The sequence below is a fragment of the Piliocolobus tephrosceles genome, chromosome 10 (genome assembly GCF_002776525.5).
Source record: "Piliocolobus tephrosceles isolate RC106 chromosome 10, ASM277652v3, whole genome shotgun sequence".
NCBI classification, from domain to species: Eukaryota; Metazoa; Chordata; class Mammalia; order Primates; family Cercopithecidae; genus Piliocolobus; species Piliocolobus tephrosceles.
In genome coordinates, this window is record NC_045443.1 from 110,801,291 (window position 1) to 110,820,152 (window position 18,862).

General features: G+C 53.1%; 1 protein-coding gene across 2 annotated transcripts in view; it reads right to left on the bottom strand.

Annotated features, from left to right (window-relative positions):
* The window catches only part of DDX54 (DEAD-box helicase 54), a 28,274-nt gene that overhangs the window by 5,345 nt on the left and 4,067 nt on the right, over positions 1-18,862 (bottom strand). For both annotated transcript variants that reach the window (XM_023203924.3, XM_023203919.3), the window contains exons 2-17: positions 17,895-18,024; positions 16,921-16,991; positions 16,138-16,326; positions 15,972-16,021; positions 14,054-14,095; positions 13,842-13,937; positions 12,036-12,157; positions 11,874-11,935; positions 11,639-11,770; positions 9,323-9,533; positions 6,758-6,892; positions 2,928-3,158; positions 2,771-2,844; positions 1,198-1,419; positions 272-414; positions 72-185 (exon numbers count right to left, since the gene is read on the bottom strand). In XM_023203924.3, coding sequence (XP_023059692.1) covers positions 72-185; positions 272-414; positions 1,198-1,419; positions 2,771-2,844; positions 2,928-3,158; positions 6,758-6,892; positions 9,323-9,533; positions 11,639-11,770; positions 11,874-11,935; positions 12,036-12,157; positions 13,842-13,937; positions 14,054-14,095; positions 15,972-16,021; positions 16,138-16,326; positions 16,921-16,991; positions 17,895-18,024 — 2,024 coding nt within the window. The remainder of the gene's footprint in view (positions 1-71; positions 186-271; positions 415-1,197; positions 1,420-2,770; positions 2,845-2,927; positions 3,159-6,757; positions 6,893-9,322; positions 9,534-11,638; positions 11,771-11,873; positions 11,936-12,035; positions 12,158-13,841; positions 13,938-14,053; positions 14,096-15,971; positions 16,022-16,137; positions 16,327-16,920; positions 16,992-17,894; positions 18,025-18,862) is intronic.

Consider the following 18,862-nt stretch of genomic DNA (forward strand, 5'->3'; position numbering starts at 1 on the left):
CCCGGGCATGAGGGGCGGCTCACCCGCTCACTCACCCCGGGCATGGAGGGGTGGGTCACTCGCTCACTCACCACTTGAGCTGCTGCCGGCCCCTCATCAGGTTCTGGGCTTCGTCCCCCATCAGGTCCAGGACAGCGCCAGCCGCCTGCTGCTCGAAGGCTCCCCCTTCCCCGCTGATGCTCAGGCTGCAGAGGGAAAGTGGGAGACATAACTGGATTGATGGGATCCAGCAGACCCGCCTGCCCCACCCAGGACCCAGCCAGCCACTCACCCCCGCTCGCTGTCGAAGTCCTTGGGCCGGTAGGGGATGTAGAATTCCTGGTCCCGCTGCCAGGCCTCCTCCCTCCGCCTCTTGGCTCCCCTGTTGGGTCCTGACCGCTGCCGCTTCCAGCCCATGACCTCTGAGAAAATGTCCTGGCAGAGCACGGACCGAGGCCCAGCGTCATGCCTGTAGCCCCCTGGGGAGTCCCCACAGCCTCCCTACCCACCACCCCGGCCACAGGGGCCAGTGGCTTCCCGGGGACTTTCAAAGCTTCACTTTGCCATTTCTTAGCTGGGTGACAGTGTCTCCTGTGGGACCCTCAGTTTCCTCATCTGCACACACAGCGCAACCCCTGCCTCAGGGACCAGCAGAGGCAGGACAGCTAGGTGAGGCGGAGAGAGCCAGCCAGGGGAGACCCAACCCCCATTCCAGCTCCGCGCCCCAGGCTGTGTAACAGCTGGCCCTGCCCCTCTCTGCGCCTGGCCTGCTCTGAACAACGTGGACTAGGTCGGGGTCTCCAACTGGTCTTCTAGGCTACTGAACCCTCTGTCTAAACAAAACATGACAGAGGGACATCCTGCGGGACACGCAGGCCCAAGACCCACCCACCAGGTGAAGGGGACACTTCGTGGTCCTCCCTCTGAGTGAGACCCGCACGTCTCACTGCAGAAGCCCTGATGTGTTTGGGGGCTGGTGATGCCCTGGACCCCACTGAGGGTGTCATGTTGAACACAGCTTCTCAGGCTAAAGATCTGGCCCCAGTTTTAAACGAATGACAGTGGACAAGAACCATACCCCGACTCTGCAGATGGGAAGCTGACAGCATCCACCTCCATCCACTGCTCAAAGCCCCTAGAACAGCCTCACGGGCTGCTGCGACTTAGCCACCCCTTCCCTGTACCCCAGGTCCAGGGTCCCCAGGGTGGAACCTGTACCTCCACACTCTCTCCCGCCTCCTCCTCCTCCTCCTCTTTCTCAGGCTGCTTCTCCTGCAGTGCTGGGCGGCTCGGGGCTGGGCCCACTGGGCCCTCCTGCTGCTCCTGCCTCCCCTGCTGTCCCTGCTGGAAGCGGGCGATGGCCTTGTGGTCCTTCTGCCGCTTGGCGCGCATCACCTGACTGCACAGGTCTCGGCTGGAGGCGTTGATCTCAAATATAGTCTGTGGAGGGGACACCCAGTCCTTTGCCCATCAGCCTCCTACCCCTAACCCCACCCTTACCACTTGGTGGGCTCCCTATGGGCATTCTTCCCCAAGTCTTCCCCAGTGTCCAAGGTGGGCACTCTCATTATCTGCACTTCACAATTAGATAGACCCAGGCCAGGCGCAGTGGCTCATGCCTATAATCCCAGCACTTTGGGAGGCTGAGGCAGGCGGATCACTTGAGGTCAGGAGTTCGACACCAGCCTGGCCAACACGGCGAAACCCCATCTCTGCTAAAGATACAAATATTAGCCAGGTGTGGTGATGGGCACCTGTAGTCCCAGCTACTGATGAGGCTGAGGCAGGAGAATCACTTGAACCCAGGAGGCAGAGGTTGCAGTGAGCCGAGATTGCACCACTGCACCCCAGCCTGGGTAACAGAGCGAGACTCTATCTCAAAAATAAAAACACAAAGAGAGACCCAGGCCAGGTACCATGGCTCACGCCTGTAATCTCAGCACTTTGGAAGGCTGAGGCAGGAGGATCACCTGAACCTAGGAGTTTGAGACCAGTCTAGGCAACATGGCATGACCTCATTTCTACAAAAAATAAAAAAAAATGAGCCATGTGTGGTGGCATGTACCTGTAGTCCCAGCTACTCAGGAGGCTGAGATAGGAGGATCACTTGAGCCCAGGAGGTCAAGGATGCGGTGAGCCATGATTGCACCACTGCACGCCAGCCTGGGTGACAAAGCAAGATCCTGTTTCAAAAACAAACAAAAACAAAAACCCAGAGAGGGTGAGTAACCAGCCCATGGTCACACGCTAGGAAAAACCATAGCTTGTGAACCCAAGTCCATTTGACCTCAAAACCGGCGCTCTTAACCATGACAGCTCCTCTCCTGATCCCAGCTGGCTAGCAAGCTTACTCACTCCCGAGTAGGGTTTTCCTTTTGTGCATCCCCTTCCATATGCACAAGACGGGGTGCCTAATGGGAGTCAACAGTTGGGAAGGAGGGAAGGAAGCTCAGGAAAACCAGCTCTTCAGGCCTCTAACAGACCGGGAGCATGTCACTTCCCCTCGTGAACCATCTGTTAAGTGCTAGGGAATGGCTGCCCCATGCGACCTGCTGTGGGCCAGCAGGGATTAACAAGGGGCATCTCAAGAGAGGCTGTCAGAGCCAAGGCTGCAGGTTAAGAAGATATAAGCTCAGATGAAAATCCCTGCTGGGGTCCTGCTGGGGGTCAGGACTGCAATCTGAGTCATGGCACCACTGTTGTCACTGTGTGACCCCAGGCCATGGGCCATCTGTCTCTGGCCTCCACTGAGCCAGGACTCAGAGCGTGGTCTCCGCCCGGCCCCACTCACCGCCCGGGAGCGGTAGTTCTTGATGCTATCCACCAGCCTCAGCCGCTGCAGCTCCTCCCCCTCAAAACGCGAGCCTGGTGGGAAAGCAGTAAGGTGTCAGGCTGTGAGTGGGGTCAGCAAGACCCACCTGCCACCCCTGCCCTGTAGAAGGACTCACTGAAGAGGGGATGCAGGCCCAGCCCCACAAGGTCCAGCTCCTTGGCCCTCTTGATGGACTCGGGTGAGGGCGCTGGGCGCGAGCGCACATACTGCTGCTGGGCGTTGTCGGCTACGCGGGCCAGGCCCCGTAGCTCCAGCGATGCCTCCAGGGTGCTCTGCAGGCCACTGTCCTCCTCGTCCACCACACTCTGTGGCACCCGACCCAGCATGCCATCCACACCGGCCGCACCTGCACCCCACACAGCACCTTGTCAGGGGTCTTTCAGCCTGTCCACTGCCCGACCACCATTCCTGGGTCTCATCCTGGCTCCAGAATCACAGGTAAATGGCTAAAAAATAATCACTGCAAAGAACACCAGCACTTATGGAGGAGGTAGAGAGCCAGACACTTGAATACACCGACAGGGGTCAACAAACTGCAGCCGGCTGGCCAGCTGCCTGCTGCTTCTGTAAATAGCTCTACGGGAGCACAGCTGCACTACTCGCTTATGCATGGTCTCTGGCTGTTTTTGCACTACAAGGCCAGGGTTGAAGAGCCACCCTGGATCACATGGCCCACAGAGTCTAGAATATGTACTATCTGGCTCTAAAAACAAAACGTTGTTGGCCGGGCACGGTGGCTCATGCTTATAATCTCAGAGTTCTGGGAGGCTGTGGCAGGAGGATCACTTGAGGCCAGGAATTAGAGACCAGCCTGAGCAATGTAGTGACCCTCCATGTCTACAAAAAAATTTAAAATTAGCCGGGCATGGTGGTGTGCACCTGTAGTCCCTCAACTACTCAGGGGGTGAGGCAGGAGGATCACTTGAGCCTGGGACCCCAAGGCTGCAGTGAGCCATGATAGCGCCACTGTACTCCAGCCTGGGCGACAGAACAAGACTTTGTCTCTCTTAAAAACAAAAAGCTAAAACAAAAAACAACCAACAGCAACTTTGCTGACTCCAGCATTAGAAAGTCAATTTCCACAGCAACCCCGTTCTACAGATAAGAAAACTGAGGCTTAGTGAGGTTCAGTTACTACCAGGACTGTCAAATGAGTCAGTTGCAGAGACAGGATTCAATCTAGGAAGAGTCCATACTAGCAACAGCAATACTTATGGTAATAAGTAACAGCAACAGTAAGAGCAGAGGATGCCGGGGACAGAGGCTTCCTATGTGCAAGCACTGTGCTGAGTCCATCATCATCATCTCCTTTACCTCACACCAGAAATATGAGGAAAGTACCTGCTTTCTTTTGTTGTCACGTTCTGACTTTCTACTACAGAACATCTACAACCGTAAGCCAGGCACGGTGGCTCACACCTGTAATCCCAGCACTTTGGAAGCCTCCAGCACAGATGGAGAATCACTTGAGTGCAGGAGTTCAAGACCCAGATGGGCAACATAGTGAGACCCCCATCTCCACAAAAACTAAAAAATCATCCAGGCATGGTGGACCTGCCTGTATTCCCAGCTCCTCAAGAGGGTGAGGTAGGAGGACTGCTTGAGCCTAGGAGGTCAAGGGTGCAGTGAGCTGTGATCATGCCACTATACTCCAGCCTGGGTGACAGAGTGAGCCCCTCTCAAAAAAAAAAAAGGCAAAACGATGAAAGAAAAACACAAAAAGCTGAGGGAAGAGTGTGATGGACCTCATGGGCCCATCACCCACCGTCAATTACCAACATTTGGCCAATCTTGCAAGAAAGGTCCTGACGAGTCCATTTTAGAGATGAGGAAACTGAGGCTCCTGGTGGTTTAGAGATTTGCCCAGGAACACATGGTGAGGGTCAGGGTCGGAAACCAAACCCTGCACTGGGTCAGGAGCCTGCCCTCTTCCCATCTCTCCAGATTAAGCAGGTGCTGGGCCCTGCTGACCCCTGGCTAGCTCTGGAGCAAAAGCAGGATGTCTCTCCCTAAAAGCTAACTGCACCAGGGGTGGTTTCTGCCTGGACATTGTGGGAGGCTCCTTCCCTCCCTCTGCCCCTCCCACACCCATGCACAGCTCTCAACCCAGAAGGTCGCAGATCTGTAAAGCCTGCAAAGGGCTGCGTGCTGCCTCTAGCCCTGAGCAGGCCCCGGGTGCAGGGTCCATTTCCTTCTGCTCCTGCCTGTCACCGGGCCCCTGGGGCTGCCGGGTGGGGCTGTGCTCGCACCTCCCTCACTTGGCCCTTGCACTCTCGGCTTCGCCCCCAGGAAAATGCTTTGAAATGCCCCCTCCAATTCACCCCTGCATGGCACCCAACTGAGGCCTCCACCTCCAGTGACTGTACAGGCTGCCCCCGACCCCGGCCAGGCCCCACAGCCCTTTCCTGTGCCTTTGCATCTGACCCCAGACTCTCCACTGCGGTGTCTGCTTTACAGCTGCCTCCAGGCATGGGCTGGGACACTGCAGGGCCACACGGTCACCTGAGGGGGCCGCAGCATGGACAGAGATCACCACTGGCAGCCAAGAGTGAACAGCCGAGGAGGGGGCCCGGAGCTCTGAATCTTAGCTCCCCACCTTCCTGCGGTGTGCATGCGGGTAGGCCTGTCAGAACCGTTCTCTCATCTGTGAAGCAGAGGTGATTGACAGCCCTCCTTCCAGCACAGATGGACAAATGAGACAAGACGTGTACAGGGCCCAGGAACCAGCAGGACTGCAGGTAGAAGCCCACAGTTGGAGGCCCATAGATGGAGGCCACGGTGATTCCCGTTGTCTGTCCCATGCATTCCCACTCTAGGGTGTATACAGAAATGTCCTGTGGGTGGCCGGGCACAGTGGCTCACACCTGTAATCCCAGCACTTTGGGAGGCTGAGGCGGGCAGATCACCTGAGGTCAGGAGTTTGAGACCAGCCTGGCCAATGGTGAAACTCTGTCTCTACTAAAAATACAAAATTAGCTGGGCGTGGTGATGTGTGCCTATAGTCCCAGCTGCTCGGGAGGCTGAGGCAGGAGAATCGCTTGAACCCAGGACACGGATGTTGTGGTGAGCCGAGATCGCGCCATTGCACTCCAGCCTGGGCAACAAGAGCGAAACTCTGTCTCAATCAATCAATCAATCAATCAATCAATAAAGTCCTTTGAGCTTGGTCTAAAGGTGCCTCAGCCTCCCTCCCTGCCCCCTGCGCTCCCCTGAAAACTCAGTCAAGTATAGGGTCACACACTAGATGCCTGCAGGGGCTGGGCAGGCTATACCAACAGGAAGGGGAGGCAGGCAGGGGCTGCAGGGGACCAGGGAGCCTGTCTAATGGGGACGCCACAGCTCAGCACCCAGATCCAACCGTTTCCTAGTAGATACCAGAAATCTGGATTGTTGTGGGAAATCCTGAGTTTAAAATAGAGGGATTAGCCAGGCACAGTGGCTTGCTTGAGCCTAGGAGTTGGACGCTGCAGCGAGCCGTGACTGCACCACTGCACTCCAGCCTGGGCAAGAGTAAGACCCCGTCTCATTAAAAAATAAAAGGAATCAGTTGGGCACAGTGACTCACACCTGTAATCCCAGCACTTTGGGAGGTGGGTGAATCACCTGAGGTCAGGAGTTCGAGACCAGCCTGGCCAACATGGTAAAACCCTGTCTCTACTAAAAATACGATAAAAAATTAGCCAGGCATCTGTAGTCCCAGCTATTTGGGAGGCTGAGAGAATGGCTTGAACCTGGGAGGCAGAGGTTGCAGTAAGCCAAGATCACACCCTGCACCCCAGCCTAGACAATAGAGCAAGACTCCGTCTCAAAAAATATGAAATAAAAATAAAATAAAATAAGGAATCATCTTCCCCTGGGGTCAAACCCAGCCCCACCTCCTCCCACAGCCAAAACAGGGCCCATGAACTCTATGGGAACCCCTAACCCCACCCAGCCTCCACTCACCTGAGGGGTCCTCGAGGGGTCGGGCAAGGGCAAGGGAGCGGCCCAGGAACAGGTGCAGATCCAGCAGGTAGGGGATTTCGTCAGGGGCCACCAAGGAGTAGGCTGTGCCACTTCGGCCAGCCCGAGCCACACGGCCTGCAGCAAGGAGACGTTCAAGCTTAATTAAGCAAACTAGAAGAACCTGGACCCAGCATGAGTCCCACAGACCAGATCCTGAGCGGGTGAGCCTGGCCAGGCCTCGAACTCGCATAGCTGCTCTCCCCACCTACGCACAGGGAAGTTCAATCATGGTCCCTGGGTTGATCTGTGAGAGTGTGGCCGAGCTGACACAGTGCTCTGGGAGACTAGCAGAAATACAGCAAGGGCCTGCTCATGAGCATGATCAACTCTTCAGTGCCCCCACTTTTGAGAATTCCCCCCAAAGATGCAAAGATTCACACACAAGGAGGTTTAGTGTGGCCCTGACTAGGAGAGCCCCAAGTTGGGAACTAAAGGCTCAAGGATAGAGGACTGGTTAAGTGAATTAGCTGATGGCCACACAATGGGGAATTAAACAGCTCAGAAAGAGTGGGCAAACTGCAGCCTACAGGGCCAGGCTAGTGGCACACGCCTGCAATCACAGCACTTTGAGGGGCTAAGGCAGGAGAATCACTTGAGGCCAGGAGTTCAAGAACAACCTGGGCAAAATAGCAAGACCCCATGTCTACAAAAAATGAAAATTAGCCAAATGTGGTGGTGTGTGCCTGTAGCCCTAAGTACTTGGGAGGCTAAGCTGGGATGATTGCTTGGATCTGGGAGTTCAAGCTTACTGTGAGCTATGACCATGCCACTGCACTAGAGCCCAAGCAACAGAGTGAGATCCTGGCCCCCTGCTTGTCTGTGTAAATAAAGATTTATTGGAACACAGCCACACTCATTTGTCTATGTAAATGAATAGGCAGCATTCACACTACACCAGCAGAGATGAACGGTTATGACAGAGACAGTATGGTCCACAAAGCCTAACGTTTCATGTCTAGCCCCTTACAGAAAAGATGTGCCAACCCATCACAGAATGACATTTCACAGTAAACGAAAAACATTCGCTATGTGTGGTGATGTAAAAAGAAAAAAACAAAAAGCAAGTTATAAAAAAGAGCACCCAATATGATTGCAATTTTGCATGCAATACATAAATCCCTACATAGCATTACATTTTGGCTTGTCTCTGTATCTTGGGAAAACAAGGTGTTACGACATCTGGAGATTTCATTTGAGGTTGTCGGACTGGCACTGTTGGTCTTGTGAGGCACAAGAAATTCCCTTTGCGGGGGTCCTGGGGACCTCTCTAGGGACATGCAGAACCAGCCCTCCACACAGTAACGAAAACTAGGGGACAGCAGACAGCAACAAGAGGGAAGTGTGCCCACCATATGACATTTATGAATTAAAAAAAGGCAAGGAAAGTAGAGGAACAGTTACCAGGGGCTATGGGAGGGGAATAAGGAGATTTTGTCTGATGGGTAGAGCTTCAGTTATGCAAGATGAAAAAGTTCTGGGGCTGAGCATGGTGGCTCACGCCTGTAATTCCAGCACTTTGGAAGGCTGAGGCAGGCGGATCACTTGAGGTTAGAAGTTCAAGACCACCCTGGCCAACATGGTGAAATCCCCATCTCTACTAAAAACACAAAAACTTAGCCGGGTGTGGTGGCAAGCACCTGAAATCCCAACTACTTGGGAGGCTGATGCAAGAGAATAGCTGGAACCCGGGAGGTGAAGGTTGCAGTGAGCCGAGATCATGCCACTGCACTCCAGCCTGGGGGACAGACTCCATCTCAAAAAAAAAAAAAAAGGTTTTGGGGACAGACGGTGGTGATGGTTGCACAATGTGAACACACTCAATGCCACTCCACTGCACACTGGGAAATGGCAAAATGCTGAATTGTATGCTATGTCTACTTTACCACAACTTAAAATAGAAACATCAGAAGAATGGACGCACACCAAAATGACGGCCACGTCATCAGAGAGCAATGGGGGACAGCGATCTCTGAAATGAGACCACAGCTGCTCCGTGACTTACAAACGGCTGTGTTTCAATAAACCCAACAGCCGTCAAAAACACACTCACTGCATCTAACCCACTAAACATCACAGCTCTGCCAGCCTGCCTTGAACATGCTCCAAACACTTCCATTAGCCTACCCTTAGGCAAAATCATCCCACACATAGCCGATTTTAAAATAAAGTGTTGAATATCTCATGTAACTTATTGAATCTGTACTGAAAGAAAAAAATAGAATGGTTGTATGGGTGCTATTGTAAAGTCAAAAAAAAACCATAAGCTGAATAATTGGGTCTTTTTTGTTTGTTTGTTTGAGACAAGATCTTGCTCCGTCACCCAGGCTGCAGTGCAGTGGCACAATAGGGAGTTTGAGACCAGCTTGAACAATACAGCAAGGCTCTGTCTCTAAAACAAGCCCACAGCCACCCCATACGCAGTGTCAGGAGTTAAGCCTTGTACCCTCGGCTTCTGCCAGGATCCGGCACCCCTGCCTGCCCCAGGGCCAGCCACGGGCCGCTTACCCACACGGTGCAGGAAGAGCTTGCCCTTGGCAGGGAAGCTGTAGTTGATGACATTGTCCAGCAGTGGGATGTCCAGGCCCCGGGCGGCCAGGTCAGTCACAATGAGGGCGGAGCACTTGCCAAGCGTGAATTTGGCAAGGTTGATCTTGCGGGCTGTCGGGTCTAGGGCACTATAAATGTGGGCACAACTCACCCGCTGGGTCGTCAGCAGCTGCTCAGAGCAAAGATGGTAACAAAGTGAGAAGGAGACTTGGAGGAGAAAGGAAAGGAAGCCAGGCTATGGCGGGGGACGGGCACTAAGGTGCAGAGAGAAGACCACGGGTTCTGGAGTCTGGCACCCTTGGTCTGAATCCCAGCTTGCTGGGTGACGCCAGTTTGGGGAGGAATGGAGCTTACAACACCTCCCACCTCTCTGCAGGGCTGTCTGAGGATCAGAGATGATGTGTGCAGAGGGCCCTCTCAGGGAAGCTGCAAATGCCACCTCAGTGCACAGGCCTTATCCTGATTCTGCTACAAACAAGCTGTGTGACCTTGGGCAAGTTACCAAACCTTTCTGCGCCTCATTTTCCTCATCTGTATGAATAACTGCCCCTTCTTTGTAGCCTTATTATGAGGATCACATAAGTCAGTATACACAGTGCTGAGAACACAGTCTCAACACAGGACACTCATGACGGCGCTAGCTGTTCTTTACAGGTTACTATTTAAACTGGGCATGGTGGCTCATGCCTGTAATCCCAGCATTTCAGGAGACCAAGGCTAGAAAATCACTTGAGCCCAGAAGCTCAAGACTAGCCTGGGTAACACAGCAAGACACCATCTCTACAGAAAAATAAAAATAAATAAATAATGAGCTGGCATGGTCAGGCATGGCTCGTGCCTAGAGTCCCAGGTACTTGGGAGGCTGAGGTGGGTGGATCACTTGAGCCCAGAAGGCAGAGGCTGCAGTAAGCCATGATCATGCCACTACACTCCAGCCTGGCCAAAGGAGCAAAACTCTTGTCTCTAAAAAAAACCTATTTAAAAATTACTATTTTGGTCTTATTCACTGGTGACCCCAGCAGCTGCACAGAGGGAGCGTCGTTAACTGTGTGTGGAGTAAGTGAAACCCAGTGAACCATGTCCTCAGAGAACAGACCCAGGTGTAGCTGACGGGGAGGCAGGCACTGACGGAAAGGGCGCCCCCCTGCCTTCTGGGGCACAGTGACTCCCCAGGCTTTGACCCAGGCAAGGGTCACACAGGGATAACACATATGAGAAAACTCTTTGAGCCACTCACACATGCTAACAGCACTTCACACAGCTTACTACATGCAGGTCATGCCTCAATCTTAAGAAGTCAAACAAACCAAACACTAAAAATCTACAGGAAAATGACAGGATGGCAGGGACAGGTTTCAAAATAACCCAGATGGTAAGGGGAAATAACGGATGAAGGTCAAGACCAGCTATGAGCTGATAACAGTTGTACCTAGATAACGAGTACCCAGGAGTTCATCATATTATTTTCTGATCTTAGTATGTCTTTGAAATTTTCTCACAATAAAAAGTTTAGGCCAGGCGTTGTGGCTTACACCTGTAATCCCAGCACTTTGAGAGGCTGAGATGGGCAGATCACTTGAGGTCAGGAGTTCAAGACCCGCCTCGCCAACACAGCAAAACCCCGTCTCTAAGAAAAATACAAAAATTAGACAGGCATGGTGGTGCCTAAAGTCTCAGCTACTCAGGAGGATGAGGCAGGAGAATCACTCGAACCTGGGAGGTGGAGGTTGCAGTGAGCTGAGATTGTGCCACTGCACCCCACCCTGGGCGACAGAGTGAGATGTCATTTCCAAAGAAAAAAAAAAAAAAAGAAATGTTTTCATAGTAAAAAGTTTAGGCTGGGTGCAATGGCTCACATCTATAATCCCAGTACCATAGGAGGCTAAGATGGGAGGATCACCTGAGCCCAGGAGTTCAAGACCAGCTTGGGCAAATGAGTGAGAACCTGTCTTTACAACATACAAAAATAAGTAACAAATTAGCTGGGCATGGTGACAAGCACCAGAAGTCCCAAGTACTCGGGAGGCTGAGGTGGGAGGACTGTTTGAGCCTGGAAGGTCAAGGCTGCAGTGAGCCGCGATTGTGCCACTGCACTCCAGCCTGGATGGCAGAGCGAGGTTCCGTCTCAAAAAATAAAAATAAAAATGACCATCTTGAGCCCAGGCCCAGGTTCCTGGTCCACTCTCATGCTGCCCTCTAGTGACCACACACGGGGAACTGCAGCTCCAAACTCCAGTTGAAGGAGGTGCCCGTCCCACTCAGGACAGGGCTCACCTCAGTGAGGTACTCGGCATGGTGCTTCGTGGCCACAAACACCACGGTCTGGTCCTGGGGTCGCACCACGTTGCGCAGCAGGTGGAGCAGCACGGCAGCCTTGGTGTCCTCCCGCACGAGGAAGAAGGAGGTCTGTGGGGAGAGGGCATCACGAGTTGGCTTTCGGGATCCTGGCCCAGAGCCTGCAGGGCCCACCTGGACACACCCTCCTGGGACAGGACAGGTGCAGCCTCACCTTCAGCTGCTCATTGAGCTTGGTGTCCACGTCAAGCCGGATGAGCACAGGCTCTGTGAGGCCTGCAGGAGACGTGGGGGAGAGTGGGGGTGTCGCAGAGGGACTGGACCCCCAGGCCCCAGCCCCACCCCCAGCCCCCACCTCCACCCCCAGCTCACACACCAGCCCGGGCAAATTCCACCAGCAGTTTGGGCAGCGTGGCGGAGAATAGCACCGTCTGGTGGCCCCCGGGGAGGCGGGCGATGATCTCCTGCAGCTGCTCTGCAAAGCCCATTTCAAAAAGCCTGTAAGGGTAGAAGGCAAGACCGGGTCAGAGGGGGCCTCCACTCCCTGGAGTTCCAACCTCAGCCATCCTTGTCCCCACAACTTCTGCGGTGTCCCAGGGCTCCTCTCTCTAACTCAGCCCACTCACACTTTATCGCGTGACTTCATCCTAATCAACAATAACCTTGAAATCTGGAATCTGTCTCGGTTATGTGCTTACAAACTCATGCTGAAATAATTGACAGCAGCCCAGGCTGGCTGCAGGGGGTCACGCCTGTAATCCCAGCACTTTGAGAGGCCAAGGTAGCAAGAGTTTGAGAACACCCTAGGCAAGACCCCATCTCTACAAAAAAATAAAAAATTGGCTGGGGCCGGGCACTGTGGCTCACACCTGTTAATCCCAGCACTCTGGGAGGCTGAAGCAGGTGGATCACCTGAGGTCAGGAGATCGAGACCATCCTGGCTAACGTGGTGAAACCCTGTCTGTAATAAAAATACAAAAAAAATTAGCCAGGCGTGGTGACAGGCGCCTGTAGTCCCAGCTACTCGGAAGGCTGAGGCAGGAGAATGGCATGAACCCGAGAGGCAGAGCTTGCAGTGGGCCGACATCGCACCAATGAACTCCAGCCTGGGTGACAGAGCGGGACTCCATCTCGGAAAAACAAAACAAAAAAAAAACAAACAAAAAAACAATTAGCTGAGCATGGTGGCGCATGCCTATACTCCCAGCTACTCAGGTTAGGCTAAGGTGGGTGGATCCCTTGAGCCTGGGAGGTCGAGGCTGCAGCGAGCCATCATCACACCAGACTAGGTGACAGAGCAAGACCCTGTCACCATCAATCAATCAATGATAGCAGTCCCTTCCCCCTTCCCCCACCTCCCCCTCCCCAACTCTACCAGGGAGGGTTCTAAGTACTTTACAAGTATCAAGTCTTCAGGTCCTCACAGCACCCCTGGGAGGTACATGCTACTTTATCCCCATTTTGCAGTTGAAGCAGCCAAGGCCCAGAGATGCCCAGTGATTTGCCCAAATTCAGAGCTGAAGTTGCAGAGCTAGGACTGGATCCCACTCCTGTCTGGCTCCTGAGTCCATGCTCTCAACTTTGTGCTTTTAAAAAAATATCATTGAAATCCCATGTTAGGGGCCGGGCACTGTGGTTCGTGCCTGTAATCCCAGTACTTTGGGAGGCCGAGGCGGGTGGATCATCTGAGGTCAGGAGTTCAAGACCAGCCTGGCCAACATAGTGAAACCCCATCTCTACTATAAACACAAAATTAGCCGGGCGTGGTGGCGTATGCTTGTAACCCCAGCTACACAAGAGGCTGAGGCAGGAGAATCACTTGAACCTGGGAGGCGGAGGTTGCAATGAGCCAAGATTGTGCCATTGCACTCCAGCCTGTGTGACAGAGCGAAACTACATCTCAAAAATAAATAGATAAATAAATAAATAAATAAATCCCATGTTAGTTGTCCTATTATTCATTTCAATACTCCTGAAATGCAAAATTATAAATATTGGTCAGAGAGCCCCACAGACGAGCTCCAGCACCACTTATGAGGAGGTCTGCAGCCCACATCTGGGGAGACACTGCTTCGATCTTGGCCACACGGGTCTCTCCCGGCAGAGCCTTCCTCTGGTTGACCTCTCTGCCTCTGCTTTCCCAGTTCAGACACAAGTGCTCAGGGCTGACCTGCAGCCTTACCGGTCGGCTTCATCGAACACCACGTATTCCACACTCTGCAGCTTCAGGTTCATTTCCACAGCCACATGCACCAACCGTCCGGGCGTGGCAATAATTCTGGAAGACGGTGCACAGGCCAGGTGACCCCAGGGCCAGGGCCACCACCATAGTTCTCTTACACCCCCACCACTGGGAAGGGACCTCAGGGAGTCATCCCCAATCCACAAACTCACATGTCGGGATTTTCGTGCAGGGCTGCAAACTGGTCTTCCATTCTAGAGAGGAGAGAAGGGTTTTAGCTTGACAGAACAGGTCTCCGGTTTCCCTTCCCATAAGCAAACGTCCAGGTGAGGCTGCATACCCCAACCCCAGGAACACAGACCCGAGGCTTGGAACTGAGGAAAGGCCAGTGCTGAGGTATGAGGCAAAGGCATTGCCCTGACAAGAGATACAAGCTGAAATATTCAAAAGAACAGTTATAACAGAGTTCCCCCGAAGAGATGGGCTCAACTACAGACCTCAATTCACTCCTTCTGTTGGTCCAGATAGCAACAAAGCTGCCTTCTACCCACAGCACCCCCAGCAACTAACCCTGGAACTACCAGCTCCAACTAGAACTCAGGTTCCCCGGATCTCTGTCAGCTCTCGTCCTTAAACCCTTTGGGCACACATCCCTACTTTTAGTCCTCCTCTGAAGCACCCTTGGGATACCTGTAGGAGCCAGGGTAGTCCTGGGCCAGGACTAGCCCAGGGAGGCCTTTCTGACAATCACAAACTTTAGAAAGAATAAATGACAACAGAGACAAAAGCACTGAAAAAGCAAACTCTCTGAGAATCAAGAGTGTTAATAGCAGCATCCTTAAACTTTCTCCCTTCAAGGGGCTGCTCTTTAAGGGAGAAACTGTGGGATAAGGCATGGAATGAGGCAGGAGACTGCATTCTGATCCCAGCTCCACTATGGAATCACTGCCTGGCTCTAACCTGTGACTTCCTCATTTTGCTCATCTGTAAAACAGGTGTGGCACCTACTACCTAGGAAGGGTGGTACATGCACATCAGGCGATAAAACAGCTTACGAATCTGAGCTATTACAAATATCCCTCAACTCCTGTGCTTTCTGCTTCCAAACAGCCCACAGCCAGGCATGGTGGCTTATGCCTGTAATCCTAACACTTTGGGAGGCCAAAGCAGCAGATCGCTTGAGCCCAGGAATTCAAGACCAGCCTAAGCAACACGGTGAGACCTCATCTCTACAAAAAATACAAACATTAGCTGGGCGTGGTGGTGCACACCTGTAGTGCCAGCTACTGGGGAGGCTGACGTGGGAGGATCACTTGAGCCCAGGAGGCTGAGGCTGCTGTGAGCTGTGAGAGCGCCACTGCACTGCAGCCAGGGTGACAGAGCGAGACCCTGTCTCAAAATAAACAAACAAAAAACAAAAACAAAAACCAAGCCCACAATTAGGCATATGAAAATAGATACACCTGTCTATCCGGTGAGCTGACGACTCTATTTCAGGAGCATTAGAACTTCTGAGTGGCAGTGCTTCTGTGGACAATTTATTTTAATATTTTATTGCAGGATTTCCTTTGTTGGTTTTTTTTCTTAAGCCAGTCAAATTTAGCAATGAGAGGGTTGTACACCAACTTTAATGATACTAATGTTGGTAAGTTCTGATAACCTGCTACCACTGGACCAGCCTTATTGGGTTTTTGTTTCGTTTTTTCTTTTTCTTTTGAGACAGAGTCTCGCTCCGTCACCCAGGATGGAGTGCAGTAGTGCCATCTCGGCTCACTGCAACCTCTACCTCCCGGGTTCAAGTGATTCTCCTTTCTCAGCCTCCACTGTAGCTGGGATTACAGGCATGTGCCACCACGCCCAGCTAATTTTTGTATTTTTAGTACAGACAGGGTTCCACTATGTTGGTCAGGCTGGTCTCGAACTCCTGACCTCAGGGGATCTGCCCGCCTCAGCCTCCCAGAGTGCTGGGATTACAGGCATTTGCCACTGGGCCCAGTCTGTTGGTTTTTTTGAATGAGCACAGAAGCTGCCATTATTAATAAGCAACAGAGCTAAATCAAACTAATGTCCAGGAGACACAGAGATGTGCCTGCATGGTGGTGACCCTGGCATGGGGTGCAGGGACCTTACCTGTCTCCACCCAGGATCAGGGCAGTCTTGAGGCCAGTGAACTTGCCTAGCTGAGAAGAGAAAGTGATTGAGAGAGGGCAGGGGTGAGATGACAGCACACTTGTGGCCTCTGTGCCCGGTCCCAAGTCAGCCCTCGCCTCCCACCTCTCCCCAAGCCTACACACACCTCCTTAGTGAACTTCAGGGTCTGCAGGGCCAGCTCTCGGGTGGGTGAGAGGATGAGGGCACGGGCCCCAGTCTGGGCACTGTGGGTCTTGAGCCGCTCGAACATGGGGAGGAGGAAGCAGGCCGTCTTGCCACTGCCCGTCCGGGCCATGGCCACCACGTCCTTGCCATCCAAGATCACTGGGATGGTCTGGAGAGGTACAAGCAGGGAAGGTCAGGATCAGCTCCTCCCAAACACCACATGATCCAGAGCTTCAAGGTCCTGAGGAGTGGGCGTGCTACAGATCTCAGTGAATGGGCAGGCACCTGTCACCCAGCCCTAAGCCCATTCTTGCCCATTCTTTCAAAAGCCTGTTAGCACGCCTCCAAGGATAAGCGGCTCACTACCCCAACTCTTTCCATTGCTGGAACACCCTTCTTCAGGCGGAGCAGACTCTACCTCCCGTCCAGTCCTCCTCAGCATCCCAGATGGCTCCCACTGGGTGAAGCATCTGAGAACAATAATCATAATCCCTGGATGATAACAGGTGGCTGTGAGCTGCCTGAGCTGAGCCTTAGCTATGGGAAGCCTCTGGGAGGCTCAACTGGCAGAAAGGCCCAGAGTCTCTGCTCAGCTCGGCCCAACCTTCTCCACCAAGGAAGTGGGCACGCTAGCTGGGGCTTCAGCAGAGTAAAGGGGGCAAGAGATGTGACAGCTGGGACAAGGGGTGGCTGTCAAGGGGCCAGACAAGACGGCCATATCACTCCTCCCTGGCCCTCACCCGTCGACTGCCCCACCCCTCACCTTCCTCTGGATGGGTGTCGGCACTTTGTACCCCTTCTTCATGATGCCTTTGAACACCGGGTAGCTTAGGCCTGGGAGAGACATGGAACCGTCAGGGGGCCGAGGGAGTCCCCGCAGCACCAACCCCAGAGAACTTTACAGGACAAATGACAGCTTCATCAACAACAAACAAGAAAAAAAGCAATAAAGCAGAAACTGAAAGGTGAAATGAGACTTAGGAAACAGATCTGACTGGGGCACCTGAACCTTATTTGCTTTTCTGATGTGAACCCACTCTTGATGTCACGAGACAGCAGGGATCTCTGAATGCTAATGGGGTCTTAGATGACACTGAGAAGCTGTGCCTTTGTTTTAGGCGTGGTAAGGTCCTGCGCCTCTCAGAAGTGTGTGCGGACACAATGAGGATGTCTGGAACGAAATTCAGAATCACCCAGGTGGTGGGGAGGGACAAGAGGGTGAGGGCCTGGATGGAGCTCGCTTTGTTGCTCAAGCTGGACTTGAACTCCTGGCCTCAAGTGATCCCACCTCTGCTTCCCCAAATGCTAAGATTACAGGCATGAGCCACCGTACCCGGCACTCGTCTTGATAGTTAAATCCTTGGTCTAGCTGCTACTGATTTGTAAAGAGTAACAGTCAGGCTTTAATTCCGGCCAGCCAGGTGTCCCCACGCCACCAACCTATTCCATCCTTTCCCTCCTTCTGAAATGCCCCTCTGCATGCAGTAAGTCCCTGACTGTCTTTGCCTGTTCCTGCATCTACATCGCCTTTCCCGAGGCCTGTTCTAATTGCCCTCTCCTATGTCAGGCCCACTGCCCTGCTAGAAGGCCCTGAATGACTGGGAGACCAGATCTGCTACCCTAGTCTACCCAACCACAGTGCTGGGCCCAGAGTGGACATCAGTGATGGAGTGCAGAGGCGGGGTCGATCCCCAGCTGCCGCTCCCGCAAAGTCCCCGATGCCAAACGTGCACCCACCCATGGACTGGAAGCCTCCAGATTTCTTCTTTTTCTTGTTCTGGGCACGCACCATCTCCCGCGTGTCCGGCTCCACATCTGAGGTGCATTCCGAGGTGGGAAAGGTGGGCAGGGGTCTGCCGGGTCCCAGCTGGGAGGGAAGAACAGAGAGGGAGTGTCATTCCAGGCACAGTGGGGCCACAGGGGGCAGGGAAGGGGGCTGTGCTGTTGCCCTCTCTCCCCGATTCAAGCCAATGATGCTTCCGCCAGATCACGTCACTTTTTTGCTAGTAAGTTCTCCTTCGGCTGGGCCAGGACAGGACAGAAGTCTGGAGTGGGGTCTGCAGATAGACTGTCTCGGTTTGAATCCCAATCCTGTCACTTACCAGCTGTGAGACCTGAGGGAAGGGACTTAATCTCCCTGAGCCTGTGCTTCCACACCTGCAGAATGGGGACAACAAGCAGAGGCCTCCCAGGGTGCTGTGAAGATCATATATATGGGTGGGTGTCAAACTTAGAAAGGTGCTTAGAAACGTGGTGGTATTATCACTATCATCATCACCACCATCAAAGCCCTCAAAATTAAATACCTGGCTGGTGCAGTGGCTCACACCTGTAATCCCAACACTGGGAGGTCAAGATGGGCAGATCATCTAAGGTCAGGAGTTCAAGACCAGCCAGGCCAACATGGTGAAACCCCGTCTACTAAAGTACAAAAATTAGACAGCCATGGTGGCATGTGCCTGTAATCCCAGCTACTCAGCAGGATGACGTGGGAGGATCACTTGAACCCAGGAGGTAGAGTTTACAGTGAGCCGAGATTGCGCCACTGCACTCCAGCCTGGGCAACACAGCAAGACTCTGTGTCAAAATAATAATAATAATAATAATAAAAATTAGCCAGGTATGGTCACTTGCACCTGTAGTCCCAGATACTCAGGAGGCTGATGCAAGAGGCTCACTTGAGCCCAGGAGATGGAGGCTGCAGT